This window comes from Fukomys damarensis, unplaced genomic scaffold (assembly GCF_012274545.1).
Source record: "Fukomys damarensis isolate Sample0158 unplaced genomic scaffold, DMR_v1.0_HiC HiC_scaffold_16, whole genome shotgun sequence".
Lineage (NCBI taxonomy): Eukaryota > Metazoa > Chordata > Mammalia > Rodentia > Bathyergidae > Fukomys > Fukomys damarensis.
Window position 1 is genome coordinate 43,477,460 of NW_022900928.1, and position 19,466 is coordinate 43,496,925.

General features: G+C 37.6%; 1 protein-coding gene across 6 annotated transcripts in view; it reads left to right on the top strand.

The window, feature by feature from the left end:
- Fat3 (FAT atypical cadherin 3) overlaps nt 1–19,466 on the top strand; it is a 516,493-nt gene that overhangs the window by 151,668 nt on the left and 345,359 nt on the right. For all 6 annotated transcript variants that reach the window (XM_010633703.2, XM_010633705.2, XM_010633704.2 and 3 more), the window contains exon 3: nt 10,036–10,350. In XM_010633703.2, coding sequence (XP_010632005.1) covers nt 10,036–10,350 — 315 coding nt within the window. The remainder of the gene's footprint in view (nt 1–10,035; nt 10,351–19,466) is intronic.

Below are 19,466 nucleotides of genomic sequence, written 5' to 3' on the forward strand. Positions count from 1 at the left end.
CTTGATTAGCTCGCTAAGTAACTTGCTTAAAAATTCCCACTTACAATAATGTATTAAGGTACATATTTAAATACATTATACAAGAAAATATATGATATAGTATATAAAAGTATATGCATATATGATATATATAAACAAAAATCATCTGAAACATTATGAACATGTAAGATAAGATTCTCTCCACCCACAGTTTCCTTGCTAACTTGATTCTTTCCAATTCAGCTCACCTCAGACGTGCCATATATTTCAGATGTGGCAGGTATAGATTTTAGGATGACCCTGTTTGGACCTATGAGGATAAAATCCTCCTTCTTCCTTAATTTTTATCAGATTCTATGCCAAACCATCTCCTTGCTACACAGCATTATGAGCCGTATACACGTCCAAGAATGCATGACAAAATAAAGAAAAGTAATGTCCTTGAGATCTTGATGGAGACCAGAAATAACTGGCTAAACCTGGATATGGTGAAAGCTTTCCATGCACTTTCATAAATGAATCTAGTTGGAATTTGGTTTTTGAAGAAATAAGCAATTTAGAAATGGGCTGAGATGTTAACATTGGGGGTGATTAGGTGTCAGGAGCAGGGAACTCTGTATTTCTTTGTGCCTTACATTGAATCTAACATTATTTCAGAATAAAAATTAAAAATTTTGAAATAAACTGAAAATTGAGAATTAATATTTTGAATGATTAGAAATAAAAATATATATATTACACATATGTGAATAGGCTCTATTTGGGGCATCTATAAAACATTTAAGATCAAGATTTTTTTTAAGTTCATTTGTTTTTTTTTAATTGCCATACTTATCCCAGTAAGATAATTTTCATCATGAGATAAGCACACGATCCCCGTAGCATACCCTAAACCATGTGTTCACAAGTTGTTTAGATCTGCTGTGGGTGTTTGGGTGTCAGTTTTGGAGCATAATGTCATTTGAGACTGCATGTGGCATATGGGGATATGACTAGAAAGTAGAGTGAATAACCCAGTATATAAAATGTGTCTGTTTAAGAACAGCTCCATCCATTTTTCCCATTTATCTCAAACATTAGAGCCAATTGAATGACTACAATGTACATGTTTATTTTTCTAATATTTATAGCTAATATACACTTCATGCTGGGATCAACTAATTCAAATTCAAGCTATGCACAATTCTTAGCTATAAATAAATAAAAACTGTATGTACAGTACTTATATAATTAAATATTAAGATTTCCTAAGAATTACAGCCTATTTCTGCCTTTATTATATGGCAAATAAAGATTATATAGGAAAAATTTATATATCCTATTTTTAGTTAAATACTATTAAATTTAAAAAATAATTCAAGTAAGTGTAAGAGTTAGTATTCTGTCACTTCTTTTTTAATTTTTAAAATTTGTATAGTGCATGAATGCAAAGATTCTAATACTTTTATGTTTCATAAAAAGTGTTTGGTACATCACTCATCAATTAAACTAAATCTTGAAGAGTTGTAAAATAAAAGAAGCCTTTCTTAAATAAATAAAGTATTTAAAAAACCCAACCATATATCTGAAGAACTTTTTGTTCCTGTTTCTTTTTTTTTAATTAATTTTATTGGTATGTTTAATGTATACAATATAATGACATTCATTATTAGAAATTTGTACCTTTACATAATCAATCTTGCTTTTTACTTTCTCCCCATTCCCCTGCCCTCCCTTCAACCCCTCCCTCCTTCTCAATCTACAAAGTCTTTGTTTCCATTGTTTTTCATTTTCTCATATTCCATTTCTTTCTTTCCTTTCCTACCCCTCCTATTTCCTCTTCCCCTTTGTCCCTTTTTTAAAAGGTATAATATATAATGTAAAATAACCTGAGGAACTTTTAATGGCATTCTCATAAATATCAGGATAAAAGTTGAATTTCTTAATTGAGTCTATTTGAATTCTCCAGTGACAGGTGATGGAAAGGTGTAGATTCTAAGACATTCAGTTGAGTTCTTTCTACTGAGCAGCACTGCCTGGTATATACTAGAAGCTCCCTGTGGTTGGGATTGTGTTTATAGTAAGCTGTTATTTAAATCCCATTCTTATCTCTAGTTAGTATACATTTGTGAGTAAGTAGAAATCATATCCTGTTGATTCAGAGGCAGAGATCAGGATGAGAAAAGGGCTAGGTGCCAAAATGGCACATGAGGAAGGAATTCTGAGACTGGTGGGAAAAAGCCCTGGAAAGACATGGTCATATTCTGATATTTGAAGAGTTATCATGTGTTAAAACTTGCTTGCAGACTTGTCTTGTTTTATCTTGGGAGGTGAGTAGGGGTACAGGTAGAAATAGAATCTGAAAATAGAGACCAAAATGTTGCCACTGTGTGAAGAAGTCTGCATTAGTTGATACTGCCGACTGTACAGTGCAAGCCCTATCATCTGACTCACAGTGGACACTGGGCTCTGCATTAGGGATGTTGGAGGAGGGATGCTTTCATGAAGGGGTTAGGCAGACCTAGTGTCTTCATAGTACATTTTAGGTCTGATTGAGTGAGGTTGATTGATTTATCACTTCAGTGATGTGCATCAGTTTGTTGCCGATTGAATGTCATACACATACTCATCGAGTGTCTGCTATTAACATGGGAAACATTGCCATGGAAGTTGGCCATAGCAATTAGACACTCTACCCTTCTAGAATCTACTTTCTGTTTCCAGAAAGATGAAAGGAAACTTCTTTCTGGAGATAAATACTCCAGAACTGTGTTGGTGATGGATAAAAGTCATGTCAAAAACACATTCTACATGTTTCTACTAAACAAAAGCAGATTCTCCTCTGTTTTGATTTTATGTTTAATATTTGTATACTAAAAACATAACAAAAGTGCTGGGGATTTAGCTCAGTGGCACCGCATCTGCCTTGCAAGTACAAGATCCTGAGTTGAATCCCTGGCACCAAAAAAACCCAAACAAACAAACAAAAAAACACCCCACAAGATACACCAGGAAGTGTCTTTCTATGATTTCTACAGTCAGTATAGAACCCAAATAAGAAACTAGGTTAGCAGAATACTACAGATTCTTTTCTTAATATCCCTTCTCTATCAGAGAAGAAAATCTTTTGACATGACATCCTAATGAGTTTGAAATCTAATAGATTAAGGAGGAGACAGTATATTTTTGGTTAACATCTTGTCTCAAATCTGACAGTTCAAGAAGAACTTGAGATTATATTTAATGGCTGAATGAAGCTAAATTTTAGTTTCTCTATCTTCAGAATGGAGATAAAAATTATAACTATATCGGGAATGCTTTCAATATTAAATATTTGTTGAATTAATGAGAGATTTGAAATATTTAATGGAGACTGCATCCATTACCATTATTGTATCAGGTACACAAAATCTCAGGAGTGATGAATGTGGAGGAGGTGATGTTAGTAACAGTAGTGGTTGTAAAATTTTCTATATTTGGGATGACATAATTATCTATATGAAAAATTCTATGGCATTTATAAAAAATATTTTAGAACTAAGTGAATTTAACAAACATGCAGTATGTTTAATATGCTAATATGAACAATTAAAATAATGCCATTTCCAATAATATCAAAAATATGAACTGGCTAGTGATACATTTGATAAAAGATCTGCAAAACATGTATCCTGAAACTATAAAGCACTGCAGAAAGAAATAAAGGAAGGTAAGTTAATGGAGAAAAATACTGTTTTTATAGATTAGTAGACTTAAAGTTGTCAAGTTACTAGTTCTTTCAAAATTGATCTATACGTCCAATGTAAACCCAATAAAAAAACCCACTTGGTTTTCTGTATTTCATATAGATTATAAAACTGATTCTAAAATTTACATGGATACAGAAAATATCCACAATTTTGATGAATAAGAGTAAAGTTGGAATATTTATGATATTTTCCATCTGGATTTATACACCTCAGTTTAATTTTGCTGACAATTTCATAATGTTTATTTAATCTTTCACTATATCTTTGATCACTCCTGTACACTTCTTGATTTCAAAGCTTATTGTATAGCGATATTAATGAAGACTGTTATAATGCCATATGTTTGTGATACTCAAGATTAAATCCAGGGCCATTGCACTGAGCTACAATTCCAGGCATTTTTATTGTATATTTTGAAACAGGTTCTTGCTAATTTGCTAAGTTGTGTAACTGGTGCTAATTTGTTTTCTTTCTGCCTCTGCCACCCACTTTAACACTGATAAAGATGCTCACCCTCATCAGGAAAATACAAATCAAAACTACAATGGAGTAGAATCATACACCATTAGAATGTCTAAAGTTAAGGCAAATAAACCTTCTGAATTTGCCATAAATGAAGATGTGGAACAACAGGAACCACTGAACTAAATCCCCGCAACAGAAACTTTTTTTATGACTACAAGTGAGAATGTAAAATGTCACAAATATACACCCACCAGTCTTTTTATCCCTAAACTGCTATTCAAGATCAGTGAAAGTATACTGCCACACAAAACTTGTATGTGAATGTCTTTGTTTGTAATATAGCTCAAAACTAAAAGTTAATGAAATGTCCATGAGGTCAATGGTTAAAAATAATTGTGGTATAGGGCTGGGATTTGGCTCAGTGGTTCCACGCCTGCCTTGCAAATGCAGGGTCCTAAGTTCAATCCCTGGTACAAAAAAAAAAAAAAAAAAAAAAAAAATCATTGTGGTATAACCATAAAATGGATTGTTACCAGTGAAAAGGAATGATCTGTTGTTACACACAAAACAACATTGGTGAATCTCACAGTAATTATCCTCTTTGAAAGAAATAAGAAAGCTTCCCCCTCTGAGAGCCGCCATCGCTCAGGCACCAGGAGGGCTGCCTGGGCCCTGATCCACCACGAGAAGGATAGCCACGCCTTACCCCACTGGGAGCCACCATCGCTCAGGCACCAGGAAGGTAGCCGTGCGGGCACCCCTGAACACCCCCCCACACACACACATACGTGCACTCTCAGACCTCCTGATTGAGCCAGTCTTTGGACCCACTCTGCAGAGGCAGAGGTGGTCATAGAGAGTATTTTCTGAGTTCCCAACTTTGAATATCTTTAAAGAAAGGGTGTGGGAATCCTATAGTAGAACAGTGTCGAGTTCAACCATTCAGAAGGTTGGGGAGCTCAATCTGTGCCTTGCATCCTGAGGTCAGTCTGCATCACGGGGTTCAGCCATCAGTTAACTGAGATCAGGGGTCTTGAGTCCTAGCACTGTCTGAGCCCCCATCCTAAATGGTAAATATACTATATTGAAAAGTTTGTTCACTGCAGCCATGTTTTGGACTGCTTCTTGATTTCAATTTAATTCAAATGGTTTAAGGGTGATAGACTAGCGACTACCACAGGTGGCCAGCTTCCAAGTTGTGCTTGATCATATTGTGTTGTTGGTTGGGATAAAGGATTGTGGTTGATTCAATAAGCTGTTTTCTCTGATGTTATGGAGTTGAGAATGTCTGTGGGTCATTAGAGAACCAGAAGCTAGGGTGCAACTATATCAGGAAGATTTGGGTGATAACTCAGAGATTAAACCAAGGACAGCCGGACAACAAAAATAAAAATGAGAAAACACTTAAGGAAGATACAAAGACAGACTTCCAGTTCACCAATGGCAAACAGTAGGACAAATGAGGATGAAAAGGCCGATAGTGAACCACCAGGACACCCTGAACTCAAAGCACAGGAAGTAACAAAACAGATCAATCAGGCTCTAGAAAAATTCTAAACAGAAATAATTTCCCAGATAACCATAGAGATGGTGAACAAAATGAAAGACGTGATTCGAGACTCTAGAACAGAAACTGACAAAAAAATATATGAGCTCAGCACCACGATAGAAGCCATGAAGGCCCAACATAAGAAAGAAATGGAAAACAATAAATGGCCAACATAGGAAAGAAATGGAATCCATAAAACAGATTCAAACATATCCAGAAGATTAAACACTCCATTGAAAGTGTATGCAACAGAATAAAAGAATGCAAAGATAGAATCTCAGATATAGAAGATAAGATGGCAGTCAGTGACCATGAAAAGAGAGGTCTTTTAAAAACACTAGGGGATAATGAGAAATCGATCCAGCCTCTCCTAGATGATGAAAAGAAGAATCACATAAGACTGATAGGAATCCATGAAGTAGCAGGAGAAAATGCAAATGACCTAAAAAAGCTGTTCACAGAATTAATGACAGAAAACTTCCCAAACAGAGGGGAAGAATTTGACATTCAGATAAGTGAGGCATATAGGACCCCAACTAGCCACAATCAAAAAAAAAAAAAAATCTACACCTAGACAAATAATAATCAAAATCCCAGAAACCCAAGAGAAGAACAAAATACTACAAGCAGTAATAGAAAAGAAACAAATCACATGCAAAGGAAAGCCCATCAGAATCACAGCAGACTTTTCAACACAAACCCTTGGTTAGAGCAAGGAGAGCCTGGAGTGAGATATTTGAAGTACTAAAAGAGAACAACCTCCAACCTAGACAGATTTATCCTGCAAAACTCTCTTTCAAAATGGATGGGGAAATAAGATACTTTCAAGACAAAGAACACCTGAGAAACTACACGAATACCAAACCAGCACTACAAGCAATTCTAAACAATATCCTAGAAAAAGACATTGAAGGTAACAACACCATGAGGCCCAACAGAGCAAATCAAATAGGCAAGGCAAGAAACTACAAGGAGAAGGTGAAAAAGTAAAAAGAGTCAACAAAAGGCCATAACATGAATAATAAGTCAGTACATATCAGTTATAAACATCATTGTCAAGGGCCTCAACTCACCAATCAAGAGAAATAGACTGGCAGAATGGAATAAGAAGCAAAATCAAACAATACTACATACTGGATGATTGAATTCTTTAAAAAGTGAAAAAATCATGGTCGTTGTCTTAAAGCTTCAGGTTCATGACATTTGATTTTAATAGTCCTTGGTCAACCTCAGAAGTGGGAGTTTGCTTGATGGAACAGTTATATGAATTTACATTTATAATTTTGAATATGTGGTCATCATTAGCTGTGGGACCATGGAAGGAGGTGAAGAATGCTGATACTAGATGCTGTGTTGTTAAATGGAAATTTGGACAAATCTTATACTAATTAACATATATGAGCTATTCTTTTCATTTTGGCTTCAAATTTTGAATCACAAACTGATGCCTGAACTCTTCGTTCCAAGATTTGCATTTGTACTTTTAGTCACTAAATATAGCCATATTCACATTTCATTTTAAAGAGAACTAACTTTAATTTTTCCACCTACATATTTTAATTTTCTTTTAGTGGGTTATTTCATTAAAAAAGTATTTAATGTCCAAGGAGACCTGTGTGACTTCCAGGGCTCCAAAATCAATACTGTGACTGCACATCTGTGTAGTTGTGTGTGCACGAACACTCATTGCCTTCTGCCAAAGTGATGAACAAGGCCAATCCAACTGCTTGGATTTTGTCATTTATTCAGTCATGTTTTCCTTTTAGTAGCGTTTCTTTGTTGTTCCCCTCAAAAGCCAGGTGCTATGGCCTGAAAGGCTATGTCCTCCGCAATTCACAGTGATGGTGTCACTGTGAACACAAGCACATGGACAAAGAAGCAGAAGCATCTACACTGATGACTCATCCCAGAATTCTGCCCTCTCGGGATTGTCCTCTGAGTTGGGGTGTGCTTACTGTTTCCAGAGCTTATGGTAATGTGCCTGATGCTCATAGCTTTAGCGTGCACTTGCCCACTTTTATGCTGCCGATATCTTGCCTTATTCTCACCATACCTTCAATGATCACCAGAGCACTGAGAGTTGTTGATGCTGAACACTGAAACCATAGTCAAAGAGGGAGTAAGTATTGGGTCCTACGTTTGAGACAGGTGCATTCTAGGCAGATATGCCTAGGGTTTACAATGAGACAAGGAACCTTAGGCAAGGTACCAACTTGGGGTCATCATCTATAAGAGTGAATTACAAAATTTATATTACAGAGAAGTTGTGTTGCAAGTCTCAGAGCACATCTTGGATTCTCAGAAAATGCTAATTCTTTTGCTGCTATCCTCTTAAGGTTCTAAATTCATTCTCTTTCTCAGTATGTGAGTCTAAATCAGATGAAACTAAGTCCTCCCAGCTATTGACTATGAGTTCATTTCTTCAGCAGAGAGCTCCTCTTTAGAGACCTGTGTTTTCAGCTGTACTGCAAATATACTGATGGCAAATGCATTCTCAATCACCTGTTTTTCTCCAGTGTCCATGAATTAACAGGGCAGATTCAGTCAAGAGGAGCTTCAGGGCATCTGTAGAGCAATTTTTCCCCCTGTGTTCCTCATTCCAGCCCATACCTCCCTACTCTTTGTCTCTAGTCTAGAAACTGCCTGATCTCCTGTCATTTGTTCACTCTATGACTTGCAGAGCTCTGAGTTTCATGAATTGCATTATTGTCCATGAATGTGACTTTTAGTATATTCCATGAAAGTGGCTATGGTGTCCATGACAGGCATGTGTCCTGTACTCATAGAGACACTGACACCTAGCCAGGTCTCCAGGCATCAGAGCCTTCTCTGAACCTTAATGTCATGTTGGCATTTTGTTCTGTTTCAGCTTGGTTTATAAGACTATGATTTATTCTATCAATGGACACACATTACTGAGTGCATAATAACTTCTTTTTACTTCTCTTTTTCTTTCAATTCTATTATCTGGTACCTGCTTTTCTAATATTATATGAGTATTTCTATTCTGACTTCTAAATGTCACCCATGATTTATAGGAGCCCAGTAGGTTTTATTTATTTCTACTAAGAACATCTAAGATTGTCTTTTGTCTTCAGTTGTTTCACAATGCAAGATTCTTTGGTGAATAACTTTGGAGCTAAAACTCCAACAATTAAGCTATCTTCTTTTGAATATTTTAGCTATTTAGGCATTTTTGAGTATTCCAGCATGGAGAATTGCTTCTGGAAAAATGCTTTCATCCCTGCTAGTTGTTAATCTTAGCAATTTGCTTGGTTTATAGGCCAAATTATGTACCTAATTTAGGTAAAAGTACAATAGAATAAAGAAGCCAGAGGATTAGAACACTTTTTACTGAAGCCTTTTATAGGATAGGGATTTACATAAATTTCACACCTTGATAAGCATCCTGACTGCTTTTAAAGATTTTATAAGCTGAACCCAGAATTTTCTATTGTGGTGGACATCACTTATGACTCTGTCCCTGTGGTAAGTTTTTGCAGCCTCTTGATTTGGGTGAAGGCTGAAAGGACATACACAAGCACTATATTTTCTTCTGACTATTCTGGCACATACCTGACCACAAAATGGGAAGGGTGTGAGGAAGCAAGTTGTGCCTTTAGTGCACCTCTTTTAGCCTGATTGTCCATGAGTGCTTCTCAGAACATATCAGGGTTTATTTATGGCCTTCAGAAGAGTTCTGGAGAGGAACAGAGCTTACCTAAAAAGCATAACTGTGACACTTGTTTTGCAGGGAAATGGTACAGAGGAGGCTTACATCCTTATAAGCAACATATTTTCTATCATATCAATTAAAAGAATATTTGAAAGGCCTTTTTCACTTTTGTGAATAAATAGATAAAATAATTTACCCAGAAGAGTTTTTTGCTGCTAGGGAAATTAAATCAGTATCAGATCAAGTGGAGATACCGAATTGGTATGGCACTAATTTCTCATGCCAGGTGGAAAGTATTTTGACCTCTGACCATTGGCCCCACTCTCTTCCCATTTTTCCACATTGTCTCTTTTTTGTGTGCATGTGTATCTGCATTTGTGTGTTGCAGGTGTGTGTGAATGTGTGTATATGTGACTCATTCGGTTTCAAAGTTTAAATGAAGTATTTGCGAGAACTAATATGGTCCTACAGGAAAATCATTTTCTTATGTAAAGAGTGTCATCTTAATTTCATTTCATATTATGGACTTTTTCCCGCATACAACAAGACTATTTAGTGCGGCCCTCTGGGATTTGGGATGATTGACTTAATGTCTTTCATTCTGCTGTAGCCATCATGCTTTCTCCATTTTCTTGTAGGGGTCATCACTGCTGCGGACATTCTTGATCGAGAAACAACGGGGTCATACTGGCTGACAGTGTATGCCACAGACAGGGGCGTTGTTCCACTCTATTCCACCATTGAGGTCTACATTGAAGTTGAAGATGTGAATGACAATGCCCCCCTGACCTCGGAACCAATTTATTATCCTGTTGTCATGGAAAATTCACCCAAGGATGTATCTGTCATTCAGATCCAAGCTGAAGATCCTGACTCCACTTCCAATGAAAAACTGACATACAGGATTACAAGTGGGAATCCGCAGAATTTTTTTGCCATCAATATCAAAACAGGTAAGAGAATTTTTAAAAGATGGTAGTCCAGCTTTTAAATTTTAAGTTCATCAGCCTGACATTTGCTTTATAGGCATATTTATCTTACTTGTGTAGAGAACAATGTCTTCCTTTCTGGGAGAAGTTTTTGAGTGTTCCTCCTGTCTATTTGATGTGTTTTAATTTCACTTAACATAGATGTGAAGTGCTCTAATAGAAGTCAGAGGCTTTCAGAGAAAGCCTACGTTTGCTCTACTCATAATAATAAAATATGGTTCCTGGTCTACTTTGATACCTGACTTCCCATCACCTCTTTTTTGAAAAACAGTGACCTGGCCATGCTGAGTTGTTTGGGTGAGCTGGCTCTCTAAGGTCTCTACTTCTAGGAATTTCTCCCTGGCTTGGCCTTAGCCCAGTTTGTTGTAAATGATCTCATTAAAGGTTTAACCATACTCCAGATATTTTGTAATCTCTGTACTGTCAATGAAGTGTCAATATTCAAAAGAACTTCCAGTGTTCCAGTCTTTTCTTAAAATATGCAAAACTTCATTTTCTGATCTTTTACTCACAACATTTCCATGGATTATAATGAAAACTTAGTTTATTGTCCTAAGGATCTTATGTATGGAGTTTGGATGAATACATTCTGAAACAAGGACCTACAATGGAAAGATGCTTTGCAGAATGGATATCAGAGTTTCATTGCTTTCTTTCAATTTGCCACGTTTAGATATGAAAATGGCAGTAAAACATTCACGTGTGGTGGATGGAACTTTAGTTCACTGAAACTTAGACTAATGTAAGTTTTGGTGTTTTTTGTTGCTTTTTTTTTTTCTTTTGCCCTGAAAAAGCAAGCTGATAACTGGTCAAAGGCTAGGTTGACTGTCGTTGGTGTGGACAGACAGCTTTCCTAATGAACTACTGATAAAGTTGATAGCTATTTCTCCTGACTTTATGTGTTAAAGTAGAACCACACAGCTGACCTCAAATATTCTATAAAAGTCAGTTCCCATTGACATAAGTTAAAGAGACTGCCAGAATTTTGGAAACCTGATTTTCTCTAATTACGAGTGTGTCACTCATTCTGTTAAGGAGAGTATTGCATTCTTATGGTGTTGACTCAGGATTTGCCTTATGTTTCATTGTAAAACAAGGTGGTCATCTGCAAGTAGGGTCTGATTACTGGAGAGGATGGGGCCTTGACCCAGCTTTCCAGAGCTGCATTTGGTGTGGGAAAGTCCCCAGTTACTCACTCACTCTTCTAGGATGATCTCCCTGACTTACTCTCCTGCTATAGCAAAGTGTACCATGCAATGTGGAAACAGAAAAATAAATTTAAATATTTTGCAAATGTAAGAGTGAAGTTTGGGGCAAGAGAGAGATGGAGGAATGAGATTAAAGATGTTAAAAAGTCCCCGTAATGAAGTTGAGAACACAGATGTCCTTACATTCCACAGCCCACTGGATTCTGAAACAGCCTGGGTCAGCTTCTGTTTTTCATCTTGTTCCTGTTGCTGCTTGAGTCATTAATGGTGGGACCAGCAGCCAGAAACCTCTTTTTAATTTAAAAGAAACTGCAGAAGGACAATTTCACTTGTTCACTTCCTGGGCTTAGGACTGAAAATTAAAAATCAAAACAAAACAAAAAAACTCCTGCTACTACAGGTAAGAATTTGGCTTGGATGTGAAGAAGTAGACTATACAATATGGGCAGAAAAGATATAAATATAAATAAAACTATCTTAAGGACCACTTTAAGTTTTAATGTGAACTTTTAGAAATCCCTGTGTTATCACAGTATAATATACATAGTGTAATAAGAGCCTTGATCATATTTGTAATACCTCTGTTATTGCAGTAGATTTTTAAAAAACATGTCAAGAATGATATTTTGTCTTACTTGTCTCATATTCTAAAAAAAAGTATAGCATACTTTGGAGTTCTCAAATGCATACTGAAAAAATACTGTTTTTGGTGGGGTGGTCCATCTACTAAATTACGAAGTATTTATTGTGCCTATTGATTTTCTAATAAGACCTACAAAACAAAGATATAAACTGAACATATTATCCAAAGTCTTTCAGGAACCCAAAATGGTGTGAAATTAGAGGAATAATTAACAAACACTTATGGTATGGTGAAACAGTACAATAATTTGGTAGGGAGACTTTGCTCTATGTGAGATTGGAAAAGGTGATAGTCAGGGAGGGCTTTATAGAAGCAGTAATATTTGACGTTAGAAATCAGAGGTTTTCTGCTGGGGATGTAGCTTAGCTGTGCAGTACGTACCCAGGAAGTGCGAGGCCCTGTGCTCAGTTCCTGGTACCAAAAAAGAAAAAAAAAAAGGAGAAAAAAAGGAATCCTGGGTTTCAAATGATTGCTCTGCACTCCCTAACTGGAAAACACCACAAACTACAACAGGGCAAACAGTCTAACCTGGACAGTCCTGGCTACATCAGCTTTGTAATCTTGGACAAACTATTGAACCTCTGAAATTCAGTTCTTACTTAGGAAGAGTATTGCAAGGGGTACAGGAGTCCTCATTTAAAATGCAAACCATTGGGCCTGGCATGGTGAAATTTCAGAGTTAACACTTTAATCGGTCTGCTTTATATTATTTACAAGCCTGCCATTTAATTTCGGTGGCCCTCAGGCTCTTACTGGAAAGTGAGAATGACTTTGCTTACTCCACAGGGGTTGCCCTTGAAACCGAATGTCATGATAGGCATTTAGGCTCTTGGTAAACTACAGAGTTCTAAAAGAATCATGTACTTCTATGCCTACTTTTCCTATTTCTTCCTTTTATTCTTGGAAAGCTGGGGATTAAATCCATGGCCTTGGGCATGCAAGATGTATGTTCCACACTGAGCTACACCCCCAGCTCACTGTGTACACAGAACCATCAGCCCAGTGAAGTTCTTGTTCAGTGTATTTCTCCAGGTATCCTGCTGGCTGTACAGCTCAATGAACTGTCTAATAAGGTCTTCAATTTTTAGCATTTCTTTATATCCCTGTAAAGTTGTTTGAATATTTATATTCATATAACATTTTTCAGTGGTGAAGCAGGAGGTATAGCTAACCATTGTATTTAAGAAAAATGTATGCTTCAGATTTCTCTTTAACTGGATTTTGACTACGGAAAACTGACCTTTTATTTCTTTCTCTGCGGTAGAGTTGCAGTTTATAGAGGTTTGTTTTTTTTTTTTTTTTTTATTGAGTTTATTGGTACATTTAGGGATACAGTACAGTTACATTCATTGTTGGGATCATGTACCTTTACATGGCAAGTCTTGATTCTCATTTTTTTCCCCTTACCTCTGCCCTCCCTTCACCCCCTCCTCCCCTCCCCATCTACAAACACTTTATTTTCATCTTTTCATTCTCTCACATTTTTTTCTTTTCCCTTTTTGTTCTTCCCCTACGTATCACACCTTCCCTACACCTTTAGCTCTTTTCCTCCCATTTCTAAATGTCAGTATATAGAGGTTTGTTTTGTTTTGGCAATGTGCTACATAATAATTAAACATTAAAATGATTAATGTAAGCTTAAATTATGTCAATACTTATGGTCCATGGCTTTTAGCAGATAACAAATGTCCCCAAACTAAAATGAAGAGATTTCTCTACTGAACACTCTGTTCTCTACCCAAAGAATTGCATGCGTGTGTGTGTGTGTGTGTGTGTGTGTGTGTGTGTGTGTGTGTTTTGTCCAGACCCAGAATCATGCAGAATAAGTAGTCTGTGTACCTTCTTCAGTAATTCTTGTGACTTAAGAAGAAAAATCAAGGCTGTAATGTTGTTAGGTCTTTTCTGGTCTCTACAAAGCTCCCTTGATTAATTCCAGGCTAAGCAGTTGAATTCACTCAAATGCAGACTCCTTGCTGGTATACACCTTAGGAGGTATGCCCACACTTTCTGAAGAGGAGAGACCAACAGGTCTTTTAAGAGGTTCAGGCCTTTTTGGGTGAGCAGAAACTGCTTTTTTCCAGTACTTGCAAAGAAATGCAAAATGGCCATGATTGATCATCCAGGCTGAGTTGGGAAACAGAAGGGGAAAGTGTTCATTTTAGTCATATTTACAATAGGGAAACCACTTACATACGGCCAACATGCCAATGTTTAGTAGAGTACTGAGTAAAGGTTAGCTATTATTATCTTCTGTAAGCTGCAGACAGATCGCTTCAGGACTCCACAGCATCAGGGATCGAACTCAGAACCTTGTGCTTGCAAGGCAGGTGGCGGCACCACTGAGCTAAATCCCAGGCCCAGGACTCCACTGTCATTTGAGAAAGGCATTCTTGAAAGGCAGTCATCTATGACTTCCCTTATTTGTTGGTACATAACACAAGGGCCTTCACTTAGTTTCATAAAGTGTACTGTGTACCGCTGTTCATCTGGACTCAAGGTGCTTGTGGTGGGGTGATGGAGCTTGTGATACAACAGAAGACAGTTTCTGCATTAGGAAATTTAGTCTCATGGAAAGATGGACCATCACACATATAAAATGCTAATAGAAAAACTGTGTAAGGTGACTTTCTTACAAGGAAGTGGACTGTGAAAGGGTGGTATGTCAGAGAGGGTGGTGTTGCCGTAGAAGCATCATAGACCTGATCTGAGCCCTAAGGAATGGGTTGATCTGCAGAGAGAGAAATCAGACGACTACCCAAAAAACATGAACTAGTTAAGATGATCTTGAAAGCCCCTCTGTTGCTGTTTGAACACTTTGAGAGGCATAATATCATTAGAAAAGAAATTTTAATAGTCATGAATGTCTGGAGTATTGCAAGATAATTCGAAGGACCAAATGTATGTCATTTTTCTTTTGTTTGGAGGTTTGATAATAGTCAGATTTTAGAGAATCTAGTTTCATTTTTTGTTGTATCTTCTTTCAGAGTGGCGTACTCAAATGAATTATTGTAGAGGGAAGAACATACATAGAGAGGCCCCTTCACTCTTTCTTTTGCTTCTGTTAAATATAATCTAGGAATAGCATGTGCTGTACTGCTAGAGAGTCTGTGTTTAAAGGCGTCCTTGCTTAATCAAGATCTTGTGATTGTCCTTATCAGGACTTGGACTTTCTAAATTCCTATCTGTAATCCCCCCCGCCATTCTCTGGCATCTCCCCTCAAATTTCAGTGATAGTGAAGCTGAGCCTTCTCTTGCTACCCATAAGTATCTCGGAATAAACCTGAGTAAACTGTACTTTATGTATACTTTTATTGGCTCCCTGTACCCCACCCACTCAGGTCATTTGAAAGGAAGAAATCTTCAAAGATGTGTCTGCTACAGGAACCTCTATGTCTCATATCTCATCTCGCCTCACCTGTAGTTTTCCATGGTTTGGGGTGCAGACTTCTCCTATTAAAATAGGAAGGCATAGCTTATTAAAAGATCCTGTCCAAATAACAGTAGCTTTCCCTTTGGTATGCACTGTAAGACATAATAGGTTTAAGTATTAATGTCAATCAGAGGTGTGACAAAAAAACCAAGCGACACTCCAGCCTGATAATCGCCTTGAGGATTTGTTGGAGTAGAGATTTCTATGCGGGAGCCTGGAAATTCACATTTCTAACAGGTGCCCAGGTGATGCTGAAGTTGCCACACTGAGGAACCTGAAGAGTGAAGGTTTGCACTTCAGGTACCTGAGAAAAACACAAAAGCTAACCTGGTGCTGATACACCTGGGAAAAGATAGTCAGATTTGTAGATATCCGCAAAACCCTTGCCTTCTTAAGGGTGCTAGCATTTTAAGAATTGACTGAATTCAACATGTGCCCTCCACCTACTTTCCAAGTCACTTTAATATATTTTTTATTCATGTTTGCTGCTTGTATTTCATGTTTTATAAAATGGTGGAAAAAAATGAGAAACGTGCCTCTAATTGTCCACGAGTAAAATATCATATGGATTCCTAAAATAATTGGTTAATAAAAAAATCAGGATTGTATGTTTGGATATACTTGTATTATTTCCATATATATAGAATCAAACATAATTGGTTACTAAGTATAGTTTTAACCTACTTCAATGAATAAACAAATGCTATTAGCATATCATTATTTAAAAAGTGGTTCCTTAGATAGTTGTACTCCAAAATAATTCATTATAGCAAGCAAGCTAAGCCCTTTGTTAATGCGCAGCTTTGTTTCATGGTAATCTGCTTATTAAACCATCTTCTAGGAAATCGGAAAGAAAACCTTGCTTTGTGTGTAATACTGAGATTTGAAGGAAATAATGGTGATGGACAAGAATTCAAATAATGAATTTTTTTCTTCAGAGGGACCGTTGTGGAAATCTTTTGTTATTGTCTCCCATGTCTTATTTCTTCCTGTACCAGGGCCCTCCCTAATGGAAAGCTAAATTCTCCTGAATGGTGGAAACGGCTGCTGGATGATGAGTTGATATTCATAAGTACCAGGCACAAAGCAGATAATGTAGTGAATGAGTATGTATGAAACTGTAAATCACCCTTGCTCCTTCTTTCAGCCATGAAAGGAGGCCTTGCCCTATAGAACATTAAATTGTGTTCATTTAATCCAACAAGTCCAGTAGAACAAATCGAGCTCGTGCAGATTTATCACAGAGGGTTATTTAAATTCAGCAGTGACCTTTGCAACCATCTGAATGTGCTTCACATGAACAAGGACAAAGAGAACTTATCTGCACTCTCTTTCTGTCCTGGGCAGGCTGTGTGTTTCTTTCTGTGATCAACTCACACCTGAGCTGGGGGATGGGGATAGGAGTTTTTTGGGTGCAGAGGGCTTGGCCAGAGTTAGCCATCCAGCAAGGGAGGGCATGTTCTCTCTTAGACTAAGCTCTGGCTCTGCCTTTTTGTGGTTTAGTTTTATTTGGCTCTTGTTGCTAATGTTAGTACCAATTTCAGATTTCTTCCAACCCTAATACTTGGGTCAGATACTTCTTTGTGTGGGGGGAGCTGTCCTCTGCATTTCAAGATATTTAGCAATGTCCCTTCCCTCTGTGGTGCCACTGGCACCTCTCTGCGTAGGTGTCACAATGAAGATATCTTCAGGCATTGCCAAATATCCCTTGAGTAGGAGGGCATTGCCCCATATTAATGTGGAATACTTCATGGGACTCTATTGTGTATGACCCTTTACAAAGTATCCTACAAAACACATGACTGGCTAAAGTGGCAGAATAGTATTGATTTTTTAAAAGTGTGTGTCTAGCATATGTCTGTACATACATATTATTAATAATAAAATAAAGTACAATAAGAGGGAAGAAAGTCAAAGCTACAGCTCACATCTCCCCAAGTTCCTTATATTTTAAAAATCCTATAAAGAACTGAAATCAAATCAATTGGAGAAAAAGAGAATGAACAATAAGAAAACTTCAAATAATGTGGATAAAGTTATCTTTTTCTCAGTTCTTAGTATTTGAAGAGGATTTTGCTGGTAACACAATACTCACTGGAATCTGTTTTGAGCAGCTTTTCCCAGAAAACAGCATGATGAGATTATTTTGAGAGTTTTAGGGTTTATTCTCTTGAAATACTTAGGCAGATCCAAATCCTGCTCCCTGCTTGTCATCCTTCTGATGCATAAGTATTTGGATTTTTTTTTCCCTAGGATAAAGGTGGAAAGGGGGAGGGTCCTTTTGACCTCTGTTAGGGATTCTGAAGTCATGTATGCAAATTAAGGCTCTGAGAGGTCTTTGATATCCTTAGTGAGTATGCTGTGCTCATTTACAGGCCACATTTACAACTGGCAGGTTCCTGGGGACTTAGATCAGGGTCCTGATCACCATCTTTGAATATATTGCAGAGTTGTAAAGATTTCAACTGAGAAGGAGCTGGCACCACCACCACTAGCAGGAAGTAATGTGACCCCCAAAAAATCAAAACAAGCAGAATGAATGCAAGCCCCGAAGGACAGGGATGCCATTTAAGTAGTAGTACGTGTTTTATGAGAAATGGATTTGGATCTTTGAGTTAATACAATTGCTAACTTGGAAAGGATTTTTAGGTGCTATTTCTTTATAAAACTGAATTCTAGGAAGGAATAGGGAGCTTTGGGGAAAAGGAGTGAGAAATGAGCAAGCAGCAATTAAATAATAAGAGTGTAAGAGAAACTATGCTGTGTTTATGGCTGGGAGGTACCCTGGGTATGTAGGTACCTCAGGTATTTCCAGAGCTTCTGTTTACTATCCATTCATGAGGCAAATGATGTTGTTCCATCATCCCCGCTGCCTCTGTCCTGATCCACAGAGAAGAGGTGGGGCTGGGGACCGATTCCCAGAAATCCAGCCCACACCTCCGCTCAGCAAAGTGAAGAGCTGCTGTTGGAAATTACTAAGAATTATTTGGGAGGGTGATGTGGTCACATAAATAAAGTAGATGATGGAGTTGTATTAATGTATAAAAAAGATTGATTAAGGTGATAAATTTCTTTTTATTTCTTCTATCTGGGCATTATTTTCACAGGAGCAATTTACTGCATTAGTTTATTACATTCTTCTGAGAGAAACAGAATTTTAATTGAAACCACAGCCAGCCTCTTTATTCTTGGATGCCATTTTTAGGAAGACTTCTGGACACACCCTGGCTTGGCGCCCCCTCCCTCCTGGGTATGGAGGGGAGGCGGGAAGCAGGTCCTTACCCCAGAGCACCTGACTGCTCGGTACCTCAGTCGTGGTGTTGTGCTCACGTATCAGCTCATTTCTCAGGAGGAGCTCTGGACACAGCTGTCTTCCTCAGAGTCACCCAGCTGGTCAATATTGGCCTAATTAGTGATCTTAATGCCAAAAGCAAATGCTGGTGAATGTGAAAAACATGAGCAAGCTCAGAACGCACATTAACAATCCCCAGACTTGGAGTCAGGAAAGTCTCTCAGACAGTGTGTGCCTCCTCCCTGTTTCACAGCTCTGTTACGGGTACAGCTGCATCCCCCAAAAGGTAAGTTGAAGTCCTAACTCCTACCCCACACCTGCAAATGTGACCTTATTTGGGAAATTGGGTCTTTGCAGATGTAATGAAGTTAAATTGGGCCTTTATGGGACTAGTGTCCTATTAAAAAGAGGGAGTTTGGACACAGAGTACAGAAGAGAAAATAGCAGTGTATTTTCTTCATTTGTTGTAAAAATCATGACTGAGACTCCTAAAACAAAAAACAAGGA